The sequence below is a fragment of the Copadichromis virginalis genome, linkage group LG6 (assembly GCF_057382275.1).
Source record: "Copadichromis virginalis isolate Kocher_CV1m ecotype Utaka linkage group LG6, C_Virginalis_male_GT1.1, whole genome shotgun sequence".
Classification (NCBI taxonomy): Eukaryota; Metazoa; Chordata; class Actinopteri; order Cichliformes; family Cichlidae; genus Copadichromis; species Copadichromis virginalis.
In genome coordinates this window covers 39,263,234-39,284,779 of record NC_140623.1, presented here as the reverse complement: position 1 = coordinate 39,284,779, position 21,546 = coordinate 39,263,234, and the positions used below count along the sequence as shown (strand labels likewise).

Below are 21,546 nucleotides of genomic sequence, written 5' to 3'. Positions count from 1 at the left end.
GTGTTTGGCTCCTTCACATAGTGGACATTGAGTTGTTGTGTGGGACACCAGTAGCTGTAACAGTAGTTCATGTTTAGAATAGAAAATCTCAGCTCACTGATCTGATCGGGGCAGTATAGTTATAGTACACATTACTTCAGTGTACTATAACTGAAGTAATGTTGTTAAGTCCTTAAAGTCATATTCTTTTATTGTCATGACTGTATTTGAAGCTATTTATATTTTTGTATGATACCTGGTTTATATGGATTATGGCTGAAGTAAACTAAAGCCTAAAATACTTAGTCAGTCATTTGTTTAATAGTAATTTAACATTATGTAATTCACATATAAAACTATGAATTGTGATTTTAAATGGTTTAAAAGCATGTAGAATAGCATATGTAGGCAAGTATATTTCTCCTCTTTTTATTAAGAAGCAAAAACGAAAAGGAAAAAAAAGAAACAGGGCAGAGTTCGGTGGTTGAATCATCCGTCCCCACCAATGCCAAAACCAAATCCACACCCTTGCCTGACCTACATACACAGGTGAATCCAATAATGAGGAAGAGTATTTAAGGAGGTCAATTGTAAGTTTCCCTCCTTTTTTAAATTTCCTCTGAAGAGTAGCGACATGGGGGTCTCAAAACAACTCTCAAATGACCTGAAGACAAAGATTGTTCACCATCATGGTTTAGGGCAGTGGTTCCCAAACTGTTTTTGCTAGGCCCCCCCAAGAAAAATCCCCCCCCCGCGCACACGCATGCACAAACACATCCTCCAACCACACACACCCATATTTTGCTCCATTGCGGTTTATTTCACACCTCAAACATTTAGTAAACAATTAAGCAAATAGAAGTAATCTGCAATAAATTACAGGTAGTAAGAAAATAAACTACTAACTCTTTTACGCTACGTCCGCACCTACACGGGTATTTTTGAACACGCAGCTGTTTCGTCCACACGTAAACGGCGTTTTGAATCACCGAAAATGGAGATTTTTTAAAACTCCTTTTTTGCGTTTATGTGTGGACAGGAATACAGAGTTCATCACGCAACGTCAAAGGTATGTGCCTTTTTTCATGTCACGCTGTGCGCCACGTTATTGTTTACATGAGATGAATTGCAGAATGGCAGATAGTCAGAGACAAAATACTGTTAATCTATCTGCAGGTTTTACATGCTTACATATAAACATGCAGTTACTGTCCCTCCATTTACAAAGGCAGAGGCGTCACGGTGTAATTATTTTACATGTAGTTGTTTTTTTTCTCCTGTTTAATAATATTCAACATTGCTATCAATACATTTTTCAAAAAATGCCTCTCTGTGCAAAATGGGTTTTAAAAAATAAACAGCTGTGGGATACTGTTTGTCCATGATTTGAACCGGGGAAACAAATCGTGGCAGGATCAGCCTGATATTATTTGTGTCCCACTGTAACTTTACTGTATAAAGATCTAACATCTCCAAAATGTCAGGAGTAGTTAGTCATTACAAGAAGTGTTTGTGAACTAAAAATCAAGAATGTGGGATACTGTCCGTAATTTAAACAGCCCAGCGTTGCTCCTGACGAAGGGAAAACCAATTCTGCAGGGGAGACCTACCTCAGCCAAAGGGATGATATGCCTCACCATATTTTCTAGTCTTTGGCTTAGAATGAAGTTGGTTTGGAAACATATTCAGCTATGCTTCATCTCCTGCTTTGCATTTGTGTGGGTGCCCGTGCTAGCAGTGTCGAAGCATTGTTTTTTTTTTCCCCCTTTTCATACTGCGCCCCCCCCCCCCCCCCCCCCCCCGCAATGGCTCTACGCCCCCCCTAGGGGGCGGGCCCCACACTTTGGGAAGGTCTGGTTTAGGGGAAGGATACAGAAAGCTGTCTCAGAGATTTCAGCTGTCTGTTTCCACAGTTAGGAACATGTTGAGAAAATGGGAGACCACAGGCTCAGTTCAAGTTAAGGTTCGAAGTGTCAGGCCAAGAAAAATCTCGGATAGACAGAAGCGACGAATGGTGAGAACAGTCAACCCACAGACCGGCACCAAAGACCTACAACATCATCTTCCAGCTGATGGAGTCACTGTGCAAAGCGGAAGCTGCACCGGGGCTGGATCTTTCAACAAGACAACAAAATCAAAAAATCCACTAAGGCATTCATGCAGAGGAACAAGTACAACATGGCCATCTCAGTCCCCAGACCTGAATATTATTGAAAATCTGTGGTGTGAGTTAAAGAGAGCTGTCCATGCTCTGAAGCCATCAAACCTGAATGAACTAGAGATGTTTTGTAAAGAGGAATGGTCCAAAATGCCTTCAACCACAATCCAGACTCTCATTGGAACCTACAGGAAGCGTTTAGAGGCTGTTATTTCTGCTAAAGGTGGATCTACTAAATATTGATTTCATTTATTTTTTGTAGTGCCCAAATTTATGCACCTGCCTGATTTTGTTTGAACAATTATTGCACACTTTCTGTAAACCCAATAAACTTCATTTCACTTCTCAAATATCACTGTGTGTGTCTCCTATATGATACATTTAACTGACATTTTTTATTGTAACAGCCAACGATTTATACAGGGAAACAATGACTATTAACAAGGTTGCCCAAACTTTTGCATCCCACTGTAGTTGTCCAAATATTACTGAGGGCAAAGTTTAGTCTGCTGAATGCATGAGGAAACCATATACAGACAGTAACAACATCTGCATGGATCACTGGCACTATCGTAATTAATACGGAGTCTCTGAACAGCCCTCTCTCTTTCAGTCTAGGCAACCAGGCTACGTCTTTGGAGGAAGCATAAACTGATGCTTGCAACAATCACCTTGTTTGCTATGTGTGTTAACTTGTGAAGCCATTAATCTGCATTAACCAGATTAGCAATAACAAGAAAATTAGTGAACTGCAATAATCCATGAAGCTGCAGCCTTACTGCTTTTAAATGATGCACTTGATGTACAATGATCTCAGATTACCTGCTGCAGAACCTCGACCACAGTGGCATGCCATTATATTTAAAAAGGACACAGTGAGTCTGTGCAGAGAGCCAAGACAGCTGTAGTAATGCTGAAGTACTGCTCCTTGACTCCAGCTGAGAGGTCTGTCATTGGTAAAAATCTTGATTCAGGCTCAGATGCAGAAACTGCAAGCATGAAAAGTGCATACCCTCCCTCTGAAATCCTGAACTTTGTGCACCACATTGCTAACTCTATTTAATCAGCCAAAATAAATGGCTCATTATACTCTGCTTCCAATGTCTCTGCATTTCAGTCCATTTTTACTCTCTAAAACATGACAGATAAAACTTTCAGTTTTAATTCACCTATTTCCTCTATTTCAAGCCAGTGCTCTCACACCCTTTACTCTGGTGCTGGAGTACGATATGCATTTTGTGTAACAAACTTCATGTGTGACTTTTCTCTTGTGTTTGGATACAGTGTTTGAAACACTGTATCCAAAATTACTCGAAACTTCAAAAAAAGTTACCAGCTGTGCTTCTGTAGCTAGATGCTGACACATGTAGCCGATACAACTTTACTGACATCTGCAAGTATGACAAGCATGAGGGAGAAAAAAACGTTAGAGCAGGGATGATGTGGTGGGTGCAAGGAGTGGATGCTTGACAGTATTCGCCTTAAACTGCCTGTCAGGTTTAATTATTCCTTAATTAAGTAATAACCCAGAAAACGTTCCATTACTTCAACTGTAAAACCACAGAACAAGTGACATAACCACATATAACCAGCAGGGTGTTCTAAAGCACCAATGCTTATTGTATGGTGTCAGTAAACGGTGAATATGGTTTTGCAAAGATAAATGGTGATGTTTGGGTAAGTATATAGATCAGACTGTACTCTAGTGTCAGATATTGGTTTATCTGGACAGACGAGAAAGCAGTGAATAACATAAACAGAGTACTGCTACAAAGCTTATTCAAACTATAAAATTATCTTAAATAATCTTTAACAGACAGACGGGTGGTAAACAGCAGATTAATCCACATTGTGACTGACTTCCTACCCAAAACTGAATTTCAAAAAGGACAGATCACAGCTGTTTTACTCACCAGGTGGTGTTCCTCCTCAGTCTGCTGTACTTGAGTAAGAGCACTTTTTTTTTGCTTGAATTAGGTTTTTATTTTTCCATCTTCAGTGGCAGCAAAAAGTGTCATAAAGTCTATAAAACTAAATGTTTTGTTTTCTAGTCCTTTGTCATTGCTATAACTAATTACACAACCAAACATGCAATAACTCTCTAGGGGCGTTTACAGTGTCTCTGCTCTGAAAACTCCTAATTGGGAGTCTTTCTGTTCAGTGACCGTGAGGTCCTGCAAAGCAAATGCTTCCTCTGGGAGGAAGAATTACTGGGTGGAATCAGGCTCTGTGGAGAAGGTGACCCACCCCACTAAGGTGAAAGGGGATCTTGCTCCGCTCCTAACCACAAGGGTGTATCACTTGTCTTTGTTGCTTCACCACTAGTTTTCTTGATCATCTCTATCGTCCAGCTTCATCAGAAACAGAGTGTTAGAGAGGGTAAATGACAATATTTCAAGGCTTCCCTGGATTTCTTTCCTTCTGTGAACACAAAAAACTTATAGTAAAAACTGTATTATGCACTCAAACTCCCACTGTCTTTCTGGACCTCAGCTCAGGATGTGACTCTATTGACCTCTTATATGCCTCTTGTATAACAGGATGTTGGCTGACTCCTGCTGCCAGCCCTCGAGTGGACAAGCCGCTTGTCTTGGAAATGAGTTATGTCAGGTCAGTTGGCTTATTTGAACAGTCATCAGGAGGAACAATGCCACAAATTTTGTGAGCTAACAAGAAAACCAAAACATGCTAAATCACATGATTAAGGTCATGCACCACACTGTGCTGTGATTTGTTATCGTCTTCCACATTTAGTTTTTATTGGGTCTCATTTCTCAAATTGCAAATTCTCCATTCCTCTCCGTGCATCTTAGTCCCTGAAACTAGGTATGTGGCAATGGATTGAAGCAGGGGACGCAGGTTTCCTGCTCGTCCTAAAGTCCACAATCAAGATGATTGTGCTCGCACCGCATTGACAAAGGAGTCAACCACAGCCCGGTACTCTCTCTCAACACCCACACTGATCCATCCAACCACTGCAGAGTCATCAGAAAACCTCTGAAGATGACAGGTCTCTGTGCAGTGGCGGAAGTCAACAATCCAGGACACAAGAGAGGCATCCAGCTGCATTTCAATCTGATGCCACTACTAAAAAAGTCCAACAAAGACTGTTCTTTTTAAGGAAAATGAGATCCTTTAATGTCTCATCTGAGATGTTGTCTTTGTTTTGTAGTTTTATTGAATGATGTCTTTTCGCTGCCTGGTTTGGTAACCTGACGGTGAAGAATAAGAATAAGTTGGGACTTCTGGTAAAAACTACTAGCAAAATTTCAGGGCGCTGGCAAGATGGACTTTTGGCTATTTACAACAAAAATGTGCTTAGGAAGGCTCATTCTATTGTTAATTGTTTGAACCATCCACTTCACAGTGAGTTTGAGTTGTTGCCTTCTGGGCGCCGTTTTTGAGTACCTTTGAGGAAGACCAAGACTCCAGGTTTCTTTTATCCCTACTGCATCCCATCTCCTTAGTGGCAAATGACCATCCTGTGACTTTCTATTACTATTATTGTCATTATTATTTTATATTATTGTTTTGTTTACTTTTATTTTGCCTGCTAAACTAATTTCACCCTGTGGGACAATAAAGAATTTGAATTGAATTGGCTATGACAGAGTGGATAATGTCACATGTGGGGTTAGCAGAGGGAGGCACAGAAACAGCCACCAAGATTAGATGGGTAAAAAACCTGACTTCAGAGTCGAACTGTGCTAGATTTGCTATTATGGACATTGATAATTAACAGTACTGGTTGTTTGATGAAACTGTCTGAGAAGATGTCATTTATTGCATGGGCTGATATGTATCTGAATGTGAATCTAATCTTTATTTAAAACATATAATTAGCAAACATTAATAAACACTAAAAAAAACCTTATATGAAATCAGAAATACAACTATTATTAGCTATTAGCTATAAATAAATATGCTATTTCATACATAGTTTCTGTAAAAGACACATAATTAGACAGAAGAGATAGCTAAATTAAATTAAATTCTTTAATTTTCTTTTGGTATTTCTGATATCTTTTTGTGATATGTTGATTAAGGCAAATAAAATAAAAAGTGGTATTTTTTGTGTGCACACTAAATATACTAAGCGTGTATGTATATACACAACAATACATTTAACCCATTACATCATTTGAGCAGCGGGGTGAGGACGGTGTTGGTAATGACTCCAGCAGCGAGGATGAGGATCATGATGAGTATCGCCAGGCCGCGCCGTAACACCAGCTGTGACACTGACAGAACATCTCCCACTGTAGTGGTGTTGGTGGTTTGACTCTCTTCTGGTATTTGCACCTCCATGTATACGTGGTCCACCCCGGCGCTCTCACCACTGGATCCAATAGTACTGATTGGGGTCTGGATGTGATTAGAGTCTAGGGTTTGGAAAGAGAAGCATGAATAAGACACTGTAATAATGGGATGTTTCAGCCAGTTTGCCCACTCACCTCTATTTTCCATCTTGATCGTGTCTTTTTCTTCTTTGATGCGGACTCCCGCTCGCACTTCAGCCTGATCAGACACAACAGTTAATGACATGCTTTGATGAATGAAAGTGTGATAAACTGTCAATAGATGCAGGTGCGCACCTCTTCAGCAGCCTTCTTCCAATCGAGTTTGCACAAAAATGTGATGAAAAAGATCGACTGCACGAACACGCAAACCGTAAGGCCTGTCCAAAACCCTACAGCAGAAAAAACAGAAGAAGAAGAGTTTTAATAGTTTTTCTGACAAGCAGGAAGTACATTTAATTTCTGACCGCAGCACGCATTTGTCACAATCCACCTGTAACCTGAAAGACACAACATACACTGGTTATATATAGAGATGTAGATGTGTAGATGAATAGCAGCATATGGCATATTATGATACGTCTTTAGCAAAAACTAAGCAAAAAACGCAAAAGCGAGGTGCTTTGCTTGGGATGATGATTGTGGTGTGCATTGAAGTTTGCATGGCCCAACATCTCCTCTTTATTCTTGTCTGTCCAAAGAACATTGTTCCATCAGATGCAATATTGCAAACCTAATCCATGCTGCAATGTTCCTTTTGGACAGAAGAGACTTTCTTCTGTCAAACCTTCATGGACAGCAACAAATGCTTCCCCAAAGTCACTGCTGATGTCTTTCCTCCCTGGCATTATTATAACATACTCGACTAGAAAACTACCAAAATGTCTGGTTTTATTTAATGAATATAATAAAATTAATTGTTATTATATACAATTAGGGATAAATAAAGTACGACATATCTTATTTTCTCTTGTCTTGAATATGTAATATCAATCCAATGCTATGAAGGAAAACAAAGGAGCTTGGAATGCCACCCTCACTCAGTCCTCACCTACAACCCCCATTTTGGCTGCAAACATCAGAGACACACCAGTGGGTAAGCCAAAAATGTAGTACCCGATCAGGTTACACAGAGCACCAACCGACTGCTTTCCTACACCTCTGACAACTCCTCCAGTCACAGCCTGTAAACACAAACACAGATTTCTCTGAATCACATTTTATATTTGACAGTATTAGCCTGAAATGTCGATCACTGCTGTAAAATCATTTCTTACCGCAATTGCATCACCAAGATGCAAGAAACTAAATATCAACATGAGGTCAGAAACCCTCTGCAAAATATCGCTAAAAACAGTGTGCAGTTTCAGCTTCAGTACATCTGTCTGTACATTCACAAATATTGTCAAACATCAAGAACATATGAAACTTAATGAAAACAAGACCTTTAATACAATGGGACACATGAACAATGAATTTATTTGATTATAGCACTCACATAGGCTTGTTTTAGTTAACTGAAACTAGATAACAAGGGCAACATGTTTCTGAGACAAAGGTATAAATGATTATCTTGAATAATACATGTAATTAAAGAAGCAATAAATAAGAGAGGAACTCTTCCTGGAATCAAGGTTAAAGGTCAAAGATACTTACGGCTCTGATGTGAAAATGTATCCGATGACATCCTTTGAGACGCCAAAAATAATACTAACAAAGCATGCAATTATGACTGCAATGAGAAAAACCATTTAAATATTAAAATCACAGGAAAAACAGAAAAACAAGGAACACAAAAGGTGGCCAACTTTACAGTTTATATACAGTTGTGGTGAAAAATGTACTGTAATTTCATTATTCTTCTTTTTCCAAAGTAGAACGATTGTACAGCATTCACGTTTAACAACAAAAACAAGTTCAAAAACAAGGCACAAGTTGAATTTATGTTAACACTTTAGAACCTAAACCATGATATAACTGCCAGAAATCTTTCATTTTTTGATAATGGACTGTTTGTTGAACCTTTAGACAAAATATATATCAAATTTTAATCAGCATATATGAGGTTTAACTTGAATCACATTCGCTACATGAGCGATATTTTTGCAATTTAGTCATTAAAATGTGTCATGCAATTTAAATCATTTGGGGGTGGGGTGGGGGGGGGGAGTCACGCTGATGATCACAAAAAGGCATGTATCAAATACGATACGCTGGGATTTAAAGGGTTCAAGTTTAACTGCAGGCTCAAAATTACATGAAGTATACATAGTCCACAAATTTATTGCAGCTTATTCAACATGTGTTCTAATGCATATCAACTACATACTATTTTGCCCAGGGTCGGGTAAACAAACTGGTCCATAATAGGCAAAAGGTCACTGGTTCAATTTCAACTGGAGACAAATCCCCTTTGGGACTGTGTCAGGATGGGTATCCGGCATAAAACTGACCAGATCAATCATGCAAAGCTACCCCCTGTGGTGACCCCTTATGTTGACGGAACAGCCATGGACCCTGTATGGGTTGTGGAGGTACTCGAGCTTCCTCCCAGACCAAAGAAATGCATGTTAGGTTAGTTAATGGCTCTAATGTCACTGTATACATGAATATGAATGGTTGTCTATCTCTGAGTTGGCGCTGTGATGGACTTGGCACCGAGAGTCCACCATTAATCTACCATTAATTGGCTACGCTGTTGGAAGGTGGCTGGATGGATGAATAGTTCATTTATATTTTATGAAATGTATTCTACTTCATATTCTTATGTCATGAAGCTCAGCATGAAATAAAACTAATCCTGCTACTGCTCAGTTAGCAGTATTTTTACTTTTTTCTGTTCATTTAACACAGAAAATAATACTTAGTGTGTTGGTTCTTACATGCACAGATGATGGGGACTTTGCACGACAGCTTGGCCTGCTCGATGTTTCCTGCACCAAGTGCATTCCCAACCCGTACGCTGGCAGCACTAGCAAACCCTAATGGAATCTGTGGGAAAATCCATGTGTAATTCCAAAATGTAATGCCAGGTCAACATATAAGCAAAAGTCAAAAGGTTCACTGGAGTTACCATGTATGCAGTAACAGTCAATTCGTAGGATATCGAGTGAGCTCCCAACTCGGCCTCACTGATCACACCAGCCAGGAATCCTCCCACTTCAACCACCCACCACTCCAGACAGAGCATGAGCATGCTGGGGACAGCCAGCTGGGCAAAGGGTCCCCACTCCTGGAGACAGTCGAGGGACCAACCTGTGTGGGTCAGAGTGACTCTATATGTCATCTTTCAAACTATTGGTTTAAATTATGATTTAATTATGGGCCTCGGATCAACAATTACTAATGAGGAATTTGCATAAATCAGACATTACTATTAAACAATATTTAAATCCCACACATTTTAACTATTACAGAGATGTCTTGAAGTTTATTGGAACCGCAGTGTTAAAGAATAACCTCTCCTCCACACTGCACTCCACAGTTATAGAGTATGACTATTTTTGTCAAACATTAAACTCTTGAGTATTTATAATGGAAAACTTCAGGTATGAAAGGCCAAAAGCTAAATGATGCAACATGATGAAATTATTGGACAGAATTGGAAATAAGGCGAACGACACAGCAAAATCAAAACATTTCAGCAAGTTCAGGATCCCCGTAGAAGTAAAATGACTGACCTGCCCATGTGGCCTTATGCAGACCTCTCAAGTACATGTAAATGAATAAGACCGATGCCAACAAATACTGGGAGATGGCACTGGCTGCTGCTGATCCACTAGAAGATAAAAACATTAGAGATTAAAAGAAGGAAAAAAAATGAACAATTAAAGCTCCATATTTACAGGTGACAATTCAAGCACCCTAAGATAGGCTTCAGCCCCCTGTAACCCTGTAAAAAGACAAGTGAAAGAGGATGGATGGATGGGTTTCGAATTTGCTGTCAGTTCATTATTCCTTTTAGGTTTTTGAGAAACAATTTATATTCATGTTCTACATTTTGTTATATATTTTTTTCAATAGTGCCGCTTTGTATTTCCTTGTGCTTATGGGTTTTATAGTCTTCCGAAGCCTGGTATTGATTTCTTATTAGATATATGTTGTTTGCTTCAAATTAAGCACTTTAAACTAAAACCACTATCAATGTGTATGCCTGTTACATCTAACCCTTCTTTCCTTCCATCATGTGCAGACAGCGCTTTCAACGGGCATGAACTGGGAATTCATAAATTAAAAGACGTGTAATCAAACGATACCTTCATGTCATTTCAACAATTAAAAGATAGATTTGGAATACTGTGCAGCCATTTTTTAAGATATCTTCAACTACGAAATTATATCCGCACACATCTGCCACAGTTTGAAAGCATGTTGTCTGATACCTTGACACTGACACTAAAAATATTACTGTGCTCAAGCTCATGATGTCATGGTCCTGAATCGGTGACCCAGTGTTTTGTGTATTATTGGTGTTATTCTATGATTTCATCTTTGTATATGACTTCTAGCCTTCTGAGTTCTGTTTTTGTATTTTAGTTTTGAGGGGTTTTTTCTGGTGCCTCTGTGTCTAGTTCTTAGGTTTAGTTCTGTGCCCAGTCTGTTTCCTGTTTTACTTTGACGGTCAGTGTATTCTCGTCTTTCAAGTGCACAAGGATCAAATGCAGGACACTTGATCCTTGTGTCCTGCATTTGGGTCTGCAAATTTACCAACACACCATAAAACCTGTGGTAATTCACCTAAATTCACTGGATCATGAATTTAGATAAAGAATTTAAAACACATATAGTTTTCACTGTCTGAATTGAGGTTACATTCAACCAATGATGTCACAGGAATGATGGAGGAAAACTTACGCAACACCCAAATCCAGCTGATGGATGAGGACGTAGTTGAATATTGCATTAAAGACATTTCCGATTGCTCCAGTTATAACTTGAGGCCATATAATTCCCTGTACACCAAAGCACAAAATACAAATAATATTCATGTTAATGTTTTAAAAGCACAACCAGTTATTAAAGTAATGTAGGCCATATGCATGCTTCAAAAGCACTGCACCTGATTTTGAAGATACCTCCCCTGCAGCTGGTACATGAAAGCAGCCTGAAGAAAGCAAACATTAAATTATAAGAGACTCGTTGACAGAAGTGAAGAACAAATTTGAGCACATGATCGGATCTTAGGTTAATCAGCACGCTAACACTTTTCAATGAAAACAATGAACATGTCAAATAATTAGTAATAAATCAAAGAAATAAAATTTATCACAGATTCTATACATTGATACACCTCCACTGCAAGTTATTAACCCTCATCCACTTTGTCTGATAGTTTATGCCTCAAAGTTCAACCAAGAATAAATGAGAGGGGGGCATCAAAGTTAGAGATTGAGCAGTATTGTTGAACAATGTAAATCTCCTTAGAAACGAATACCAAGTCAAACATGATAAATGGTGAATGCACTGATTCTTATAAAGTGCTTTTCTAATCTCTCAGAGCACTCAAAGTGCTTTTTACAACACGTCTCATTCACCCATCCGATCCTTAACCTCTTAAGCACCAACGCCCATAGATCTGGGGACAAAAGGGAGGAGATCACATATAGGGTTAGGTGAGCATGCCTAAGTGCTTTTTATCTAACATTCACACTCCAATGGATTCATTGGAGAGTAACTTGGGGTTACTATTTTGCTGAAGGACATTTGGCATGCAGACTGGAGCAGCTAAGGGGTCAAACTACCAACCCTAACCCTTAGTAGATGACTTTCTCTACCACCCCGTGTGCTGAGGTGTGACCGATGCTCTCTGGACCTTAAATAGCACTGCATCTGTTGTTAAGACCCTCAGTTCTGGATATCAACCTGCCTTTTGTTTAAATATTGAACACCTTCCAAATCTGCATCAAATCCTGTCAAACTCACCGGCAGAGCGGGCATGAAGATCTTCACATAGAGCTGGGAGAGGCTTCATGTGGAAATGAAAAAAACAAAGTAAGCCTGTGAAACTGATGATGGTGACATTTGACTGCACATAAATTAAGGTTACATACCATTTTGCTTGTTCTCTTACTTCATTCTGCTCATTACTGTTTCATGCTGTGTTACACAATGGTGACTTTAATGCGTTATGCTGTAAAATAAGCCCACCAATGATGGTGCTTCCTTTTTATACTTATTGGGTCCAACTAATCCCAAATAGTTTAGACAAACTGAAAATGCATCTCAGGTCTCAGGATGTTAATTATCTTTTTAAAAGTTTTTGGCAGCTTTATCCAAAAGTCGAGGCACAGTAACAATGTGACAAACAAACAAACACAGCACGTAGTTTAAGTAGTGTTGGGTTGTAAACCTGTACAAGGATCTACTGAATTATTTCTCACAGGTCAGAAATGTGTGCAGTAAGAACCAGCACACATTTCCATGCATTTCCACTGCTGAGTTAACAGCTGGTTTCTGCTGCTACAGGTGGTCAAACTATGAGGTTTGGTATAATGTGCTTTTCGATTACTGCATTACAGTGACGCCCCGTTTATCTCGAGTTACGTTCTAAAAATATGTTGTTTTTAGGCTGTAAAACCCGTCACTACACCCGAAAGACAAAACGCCAAAACACAGACTTAACAACGTGGTGTATGCTGTACAGTGCAGCGAGGAATGCCCGGACCTCTACATTGGAGAGACCAAACAGCCACTTCACAAGCACATGGCCCAACATAGAAGAGCCACCTCCACAGGACAAGACTCAGCAGTCCATCTGCATCTTAAGGATAAAGGTCACTCTTTCGAGGATGCCAATGTTCACATTTTGGACAGAGAGGACAGATGGTTTGAAAGAGGAGTGAAAGAAGCCATCTATGTCCACTGTGAGCGACCATCTTTGAACAGAGGCGGGGGTTTACGACACCAACTCTCTGCCATCTATAATCCAGTTTTGAGATCCTTCCCAGACGCCTTAACGCCCACTCACATCCTGGGCCATCTGATCTCATGATAAGGTGGGGCCAGGTTTCACAATGAACACACCCGAAACTCTGGCTGATTGGGACCCACACCCAGTTTCACACCTTGGCTCAGGCGATTAGAGGATCATCAGGGGGTCCTTTTGTCCCTCTGTGGGGGGTTACTCCCACTAGGTTTATATCTGGGACTCTCCACCATTTGACCTTAGAACTGAAGAAGCTTCTCGGATGAGAGGTGAAACGTCTTCAAGCAACTTAAAGAAGTCCAGACGCTTTTCTTTGCAAGCTCCTTTGACCGTCACTACACACTTTATACACTTTTCTCTGACAGGCATGAACATTTTCACACTTTTCTCTCCTGTTTAAAGACTCTCAAAGTTCAAACCTTCGTAGAAAAATAAGTCCAGTATTAAAGAATGAAGCCAAAGATCAAACCCTGTTTTTATGTCCAGAACATGGGAATAGAGCAGCTGCCAGAGAATTAAACATTAATGAATCAATGGTATGGAAGTAGAGGAAGCAAGAACAATGAGTTGAGTAAAGTTTAACTCATCTGACTGTTTTGTTTTGCCTAATGCCTCATGGTCTGAAAAATACGGTAACTTCTACCTTCCTTTAGCATGTCCAGAAGTTCATCATTTGTGAGATGGTTAGCATCTTTCTCTGTATCTTGGGTGCTACCGCAGGTGCCTTTGACGGTGCAAAACGTTTCGTCGACATTGTTGTTTTTGTTGGGGAGAAAACTTACAAACATACAGTACAGCACTTCAGAGTCACACTGCTAGTGATCGAAGATTTATGTAAATTTGACAAGCTGAATGCATTCTGTATTGTACAGGAGACACGGCACGGAGGAGATCGATTGACAATGGACAGCCGATCATGGACACAATGCACTGTGAAAACAGAAAAACAAAAACAAAAAAACATGCAAAATTGCACAAAAAAAATCCGCGAAACAGCGGAAGGTGAACCGCAGTATAGTGAGGGACCACTGTATTTTTTGCACAAACTAACAGTGCTTGGCATTTTGCATAATTTGTGTTTCTTTAAGAGTGAGACAGACACATGCTCAGCAGTGTCACAACATCCATGCGTCTGTTATTGCTGGTTAATAACGGCTCACCTGGCGACCTCTGGACTCTGTTTGACAGCAAGTAGGAGAGGCTCAGTGTTGATGAGGATGGCCCAACAAGGGAAACAGGCCAGCAGCAGAATCAGAACTCCCCTCTGGAGAATCACACCCACACGCTTCAAGTTACCGCTCCCATACGTCTGCGTGAAACAGGTAGACAGACGCTCGGGTGAGAAAAGTTGGAAAACACAGAATCCCACCAAAGAACAAGGGTATGACTGATCATAGAAAAATAACTCCACACAAAAGCTCAGTGTTGAGATGTTTAAAAGGGCATTCCAGGAGAACCTGGGAACCCAGCTGTGCTGCTTGTGTTTGTCTTGGTTACACAAATAAAGTGAAAGCTCTGGTGAGGACCCTACCTGAGATATGAGGGTATCACAAGTTAACGACAAACCGGTGCCAATGGAAATACCAGTGACGTTAACTACCTGCAAACGAAACACAACATGCATAAAGTGGGGTAAAAAATGATGCATATTTACAGTTCAACAACAAAGGCACTGAAATGTCTGCTCACCGCAATTGATAATGCTACAGCTGCAAGTTCAGTTTTCCCCAGGTGACCACAGAACACCGTGCTGACAAAACTGATCATGAAAATCATGAACTGGGAAATGACCTGAAGTACAGAAGAGGAGATACTGACTCTGTGTTGTATTTAGAAATACATTTAAAGGAAAAATAAATAAGTAATGAATATGGTTAAAACATTTAGTAACTTAAGGATGTTAAACATATAGCAAATATCTAAAATAGATGGATACTTCCCACAAGGGAAATTTCTGTGTTACAGCAGCACGATAAAGAGTAAAAATAGTAAAAACATAAGCAACTGTATGTTTTGGGGGCTTAAAGAAAACATGGAGGAATTTGATATGTAATCCAAATAATGCATAAAAACATAGTAACTTAATTTAAAATTAAATGATTGTAATACTAAACAGATATACACAGTACAGTCCTACAGTGCTTGAGGTCCATTCAGAAACAGGACTTCATAATAACATAAATAACATTTAATGTATTTATTAATAAGACACTAAACCAGGGTCCAGGTCCCACGTTTAAATCAAATTACAGTTTATTGACACATGGTGCATCTTCTGTAGTAAATCCGTTCTTCCTGTCAGTAACAACAGACAGAGAGTGTGACAAACTTCAAATGAGCTTCAAATTTACACACAGTCTTACCACTGGTCCCGCCAGTTTGGAAAGTTGCACAAGCTCATTGCGGTAAACTGACGGAATAAACCGAGGGACACATATGTGGCAACAGCCTCGGGAGCTCTGTGCGCAAGCAGCCGCTGCACTTTCCTTTAAATCCTCTTTCACTGCCTCGGTGCATTTTCCTGTTTTTTCCCCAGAAGAGTCCATAATTGAACAAATACAGATCCTCTTCACAAACAGCTCTGAGTGATTTCTGTCACTCAGGCAGAAGAAAATGTTGTTGGTTTGATAACCAGCGCAGGAGTCTGAGGAGGGGCCAGACACATACTGTCCTCCTCACCTTACAGCCAACCAACTCTTGACTCTGTTTAGGTGTGATTTCTGCTATTGCAAAATACTCAATACACTTGTACAAATAAAGCATTCACTTACAGTTGATCATTAAAATGACAGTTAAAAGATGCTGGTGATATTCCTTAGTAAATGGTAAATGGCCTGTATTTGTATAGCGCTTTTACTAGTCCCCCCTAGGGACCCCAAAGCACTTTACACACCCAGTCATCCACTCTCACATTCACACACTGGTGGAGGCAAGCTACAGTTGTAGCCACAGCTGCCCTGGGACAGTCTGACAGAAGCGAGGCTGCCATATCGCACCATCGGCCCTTCTGGCCCACACCAGTAGGCGGTAGGTGAAGCGTCTTGCCCAAGGACACAACGACCGAGACTGTCTGAGCCGGGGCTCGAACCGGCAACCTTCCGATTACAAGGCGAACTCCCAACTCTTGAGGCACGATTGTCCCCTAATCCAATCGAGGAAAGGCTCTAATCCTTCTGGAAAGTAGCACTTTCCAGAAGGATTAGAGCCTTTCCTCGATTGCACTGGGTCCTTCCACCTGCAAATAAAACAGGGTCCAATGAAACAGAGTGAGACTGGATGAGGTTGTAACTAAAGTAACTAAAGGTAGCAAAGGATGATTTATTTACAGAACATAATTAAGGTGAATGTGTATGTCAGCAAGTCAGTAGTGTAAAACGTGCATGAGCATGTGACAAGGTCAGTAAGAATCAAAAACACATGTTGTAGCTGAGCCAGTGTAGTCTAGGAAGCTGGTGTCCAAACCAAACAATAGCAGTGAGGAAAGGATAACCAGAGAGCAAGGGAAGGATCTGCTGCAGGAAAGAGGGAGCTTTTATAGTTAAACTCACTGGGCTTAGCTGTACCTCAAGCAGCAAGCTTCTTTAATCAGCTCCTGCAGAACGAAGCACAGCACAAAAAACAAAACAGAGACACCCATCACCTGGGGTCATCAAAATATGCAGCGCTCAGATACCAGAATACATCTTTATTAAGTTTCACTGTGAAAAAATGACTCAAAATTTCATAAAAAAAGTCTGTTCCACTTGACAGAGTATTGCAGATATTCAAATATGATGCAGTGAAATGAAAACAAAGCTGAAAAATGGCTCTTCTTTTAAATGTCATGTAAATAAAAGCGCTGGATACTGACAACAATATAAATCTCTAAACAATATTTCCCACAAATATTTGAAGACTTTTATGCAACAGACCTCAAATGGCTTGAAAATGCAAATGATTAGAGGTAATTTGTCTGGCCCTGAATACGTAACAGTCTGCTCGCTGCATCACAAAACAGTTACTTTTTAACAGAGAAAAGAAACACTGTCATCCCAGACTTGAACTGAAGATGAGAAATAAATAAACAGCTGAAAACGACTGAACCAAGATGGGGCTGAGTGGGACAGAAGTCATTACCACAGGTAGCTCAGTGATGAGCTCTGTGCTTGTCTCTGAGATGAGACTGATGACTTACAGTGAGCTCTGAGTGACTTCAAAGAGACGACTTTTTGACGTTTGCTTCAATAAGATTCTTATTTATGTATTTATTTTACAGTGGAGCTGTTTAATCATACATAAATACACACATTCACACTTAAAGCTGCCCAGTATGACCAGAAGACAGTGATTCATAAATTATCAAGTGACTGCTTCAATGCTTTGCAGACTCTTTATTGTTACATTATTATGAATCAGGACAATACTTTTACACAGCAACTTCCTCAGAGGGTTTCAGTTACCTGGACATTTAAATTCAGTAGAATCACCAGCATAAAAATATAAAACCAAAATTTTTACATTTGATTCTGGAGAAGTGGAGACGAACAGGTGAGCATCAGGGAGCAGGGTCAGGTCATTGATGGGAAACTGAGTCAGTCTGAGGGTAAGTGTTACCATGGTAACAACCCCTTGTTGTGAGAATGTCACACACTAGAGGAGCAGTTTATTAGGAACACCTGTACACCCGTTTGATTGTGATTGTACAAAGACATGCAGATATGGTCTTATTTACCATAAATGATTGTCAAACGTAATTAGACAGACAGGGCAAAATTTAATTAAATCCTTAATCTTCTTTGGTACTTCTGATTTAGCTTTTAGGCAGACAAATCAGTTTCTATGCTTAATGCTACAACAAAAATACCCCACAGTTCACAAAAAAATCCTACTAGAGACATGATTTTATCAATTTCAGAATCCTCCCATATGGAACAGATATATATAAATCTTATAAAGTTTGTATCTGTCTTGTGTGAAACTTGTATGAAAAGCATATAAGAGTGAAAACAGATATAAGATCCCTTGAAAAATTATATAATGAAACTTAGGGTCTTGGATACTTCCTAAAACAATGTATGAAAGTAATGAGAAAGTGGCCACTTTCATGAGTAATCACATATAAGTTTCTTGTTCTTGAGTTACAGCATTCATGACATTTTCAGAAAATGTTACCTCTGACCTTGAGATCAAAGTCACTGAAATTCAAACTCATCCAAGAATTTTAGTAGCTGCACCGAAGCTATCAATTTGAAAAACTTTAAACCAACCTGAGCCGCTGAGTTGTGGCATCATGTGACATCACAGTCATATTTTTATTCTGAAAATACAGACTGTAAAGAATGTTACCTTTGCATCAACAAATCTGTAAAGTCTTCAGTAACCCAACCTGAGCTGCTGAAATATGGCATCTTAAATATCACATTCCTTCCACCAAAACAGACCAAGTGCCCAATCTGGAACCAGTTGCACCTTACAATAACCACCAATGAGTCACAAATGTAGCCTGGGATTCTGTCCTTGATTTCTTTGCATTTTACCATAATTTTTTTTACTGTTATAGTCTGTTCTCAAACTGAAATGTGACCTGGATCTCATCAGACACCATGGTCCTGCACCAACACTGGAAAAAGCTCAAGAGAAAAAAGTTTTATAATGTATAAAGATGCACAGCGCCTTCTTTTTGCTTCAAGAGCAGGTCTAGTCCCAGTGAACAGAGTGTGCCTGAAGACATCTGCTTTCTCATACTTCTGTTTTGTATCTCCTTGTTTTCACTGTCTTTATACAGGATTGTTGATAAAATGTACATTAAGTTCTATGAGTCACAAAGATCAACTGTCATCAAACTGATTATCATTATCAAACAGTGGCCTCATTTTACACACATTTTCATTAAAGGCCTTAATAAAGCTGTCCTTTGTTTACTACATATTCCGCCTTTTTCATCTTATTGAATTCATCTCTGTGGCCGGACAGTGTAAGACGGGGCACAGACTGCACACAGCTGTTCCTCTGTTGAATCAACAGTGTAAGTAACCCTCCCACAAAAGAAGGTGCATTTTTATTACTTAGATAAACTTTGTGCTCCAACTCATGACTCTATTTAAGGGTGATTTTTGCTGTGAGGATTATTCATGTTAATTTAAAAAAAAAAATCATTATTACAAGTAGCTGATGAGCCACAGCTTCCTTGGGGATTTTACAAATCAATGGCCTGTAATTCTTTAACACAGTGAAATTTAGGGAGTTTTTTTTAACAGGCTGTATTTAATTGATCTGGTATGCAACCTGATGAAAGTCATTGATTGATAGCAGAAGTTAGGTGAAGATGGAAGACTCACAATGAGAAATTTGGGAGTAATACTGGCCTTAAGGCAGGAAGTAGTATAGGAGATATGTAATGGAAAACTCGATAAAGCTCAGATACCAGATTAGCTGAGAATCTTGGACCGGTTGTCAGGATCCAGGTTTGCTGTGTGACCTAATAAAAGTGATCTTAACAGCAAAAAACCCCAAATTATGTATATATATAATTTTTTTTCAATCAGCAGAAGACACAGTAAGAAACCCAGACTAGATTAAGGTTAATTAAGATTAAGGTTAATTATTGAAGGTGTTAACAGGAAGCTTGGACTGTGCATATTATTGATAATCGAGTCAGAGAAGATGAATGTTCTGAGTTGCTTGAATGTATTGCCGCTTCATGTGAAGCTAGTTCAGCATTTTATCATTTTTATTCATAATTGTTGATTTAATTGGAGGGATTGAAACTGGAACAAATCTGGATTTTAAAGCTATGTTTTCTGAGAGCTAATATACTCAGCTCACAAGAAAAGTATTTATACTCTAAATTTACACATTTTTCTTTTAAAATCAGATTTGACTTTTGCACATGAAATTTTTTTTAGTTTTTGTTTTTTTGCCCAGTTGACCGTTAAAATGAAAGTTAAAAACTGATGCCTCAGTGCTAGAGTGGCTCATGTGCTTTTTTTTTTGGTTTTTTTTTAGCACACAGAGCTTAGATATTAAAATGTATCTGTATTAAGTTACATTGTGACAGCATGACTCCAAGCACCATATTGTCTACATGACAAAGTATTACAAATATATAGTGCATCCATCGATCCTTCCTCTTCTGTTTATCCTTATCAGGGTTCCTGCTGGGAGGGCTGGATCCTAGCTCAGCTACCATATGGCGAGAGGCAGGGTTCACCCTGGACAGGTTGCCAATCTGATGTAGGGCTAACACACCGACAGGAAACCATTCACTGCTTAATCATCAATTGACCTAACCCCACTAACAGCATGTCTTTAGACTGTGGGAGGAAACTGGGCAGAACCTGCATCAACATGGGGAGAACATGTGAACTCCACACAGAAAACCTGTGGCCAGAGGGTGGAGCCAAACTCAGGACCTTCTTGTGAGGCAACAGTGCTAACCACCATTCCACCATGTGGCCCAAAAGATGACAACAGAGAATAAAAACTATTTGTACTGAAAGTGCTGAATACTGACAAAAAAATGTGCAGGTTTAAACAATATTTCCAATAAACGTTATGTTATGTTATGTAACAGGTGTCAAATGACTCAAAAAAGGAAATCTGGCCCTGAACACAGTCTGCTGGCGGTATCACAAAGAAGTTACTTTTTAACTGTGATCATGCAGAGAAAAGAAACAATGTCATCCTGGACTTGAACTGACACTCATAAATCACTAAACAGCTGAAAACATCTGAACCACGAGAGGGCTGAGTGGGACATCAGTCATTTCTACAAAATTCTCCCTGTTTGCAGAGGAGCTGTTTCATTACATATAAATACACACAGTCACACTTAACAGCTGCTGAGAATAAGCAGAAGTTTGTGATTGTTGGATCATCAAGGGAAAGAGGACCCACTTTCCACTGGGGACAAAGAGGGAACCTCGGTCCACTCCTGACCATGATGGAGTATTCTTCATCTCTGTTACTTCACCACTAGTTTTCTTTTTTTTTTTTTTTTGCCTGTCCCATTTGGTTCTTTAGCCGTCAGAATTGTTGTCTGAAGACCAACAAGGATACCCAATGGATTTATTTTGCCAAATGGATCAACGTGGCATTGCCGTATTGGTCCATTTGATCGACCTTTGTTTTTATTATTTAAACTTTATTATTTAAGCGCGCTTGTATTCAAATGGTTTCCACATGTAATGGTCTGCAAGAGGATGTAG

The 21,546-nt window shown here is 39.5% G+C and overlaps 1 protein-coding gene across 2 annotated transcripts; it reads right to left on the bottom strand.

Annotated features, from left to right (window-relative positions):
• Positions 1-6,098: 6,098 nt before the first annotated feature.
• On the bottom strand, positions 6,099-15,923 carry LOC146708458 (multidrug and toxin extrusion protein 1-like). Of its 2 annotated transcripts, XM_085460347.1 has the most exons (16): positions 15,724-15,923; positions 15,050-15,151; positions 14,892-14,960; positions 14,521-14,669; positions 12,358-12,400; positions 11,495-11,539; positions 11,290-11,387; positions 10,116-10,213; positions 9,509-9,690; positions 9,318-9,426; positions 8,092-8,167; positions 7,713-7,782; positions 7,487-7,619; positions 6,733-6,827; positions 6,592-6,655; positions 6,099-6,519 (listed from the first exon to the last, which is right to left on the bottom strand). In XM_085460347.1, exons 1-16 carry the CDS (start codon positions 15,904-15,906, stop codon positions 6,275-6,277), a joined length of 1,761 nt encoding a protein of 586 aa, XP_085316473.1. In that variant the 5' UTR covers positions 15,907-15,923; the 3' UTR covers positions 6,099-6,274. The 2 variants fall into 2 exon arrangements, with proteins under 2 accessions (XP_085316473.1, XP_085316472.1); XM_085460346.1 differs by having other exon boundaries at positions 6,099-6,655.
• Between the last annotated feature and the right edge of the window lie 5,623 nt (positions 15,924-21,546).

Excerpts from the sequence above, each read along its gene's own strand:
- LOC146708458 (XM_085460346.1), bottom strand. The coding sequence starts at position 15,906 with ATGGACTCTTCTGGGGAAAAAACAGGAAAATGCACCGAGGCAGTGAAA. Across the intron at positions 7,783-8,091 it reads TACATTTTCACATCAGAGCC|CGATATTTTGCAGAGGGTTT; the intron begins GTAAGTATCTTT and ends CACTGTTTTTAG. Across the intron at positions 6,828-7,486 it reads AGCCAAAATGGGGGTTGTAG|GGTTTTGGACAGGCCTTACG; the intron begins GTGAGGACTGAG and ends TTTCTGCTGTAG.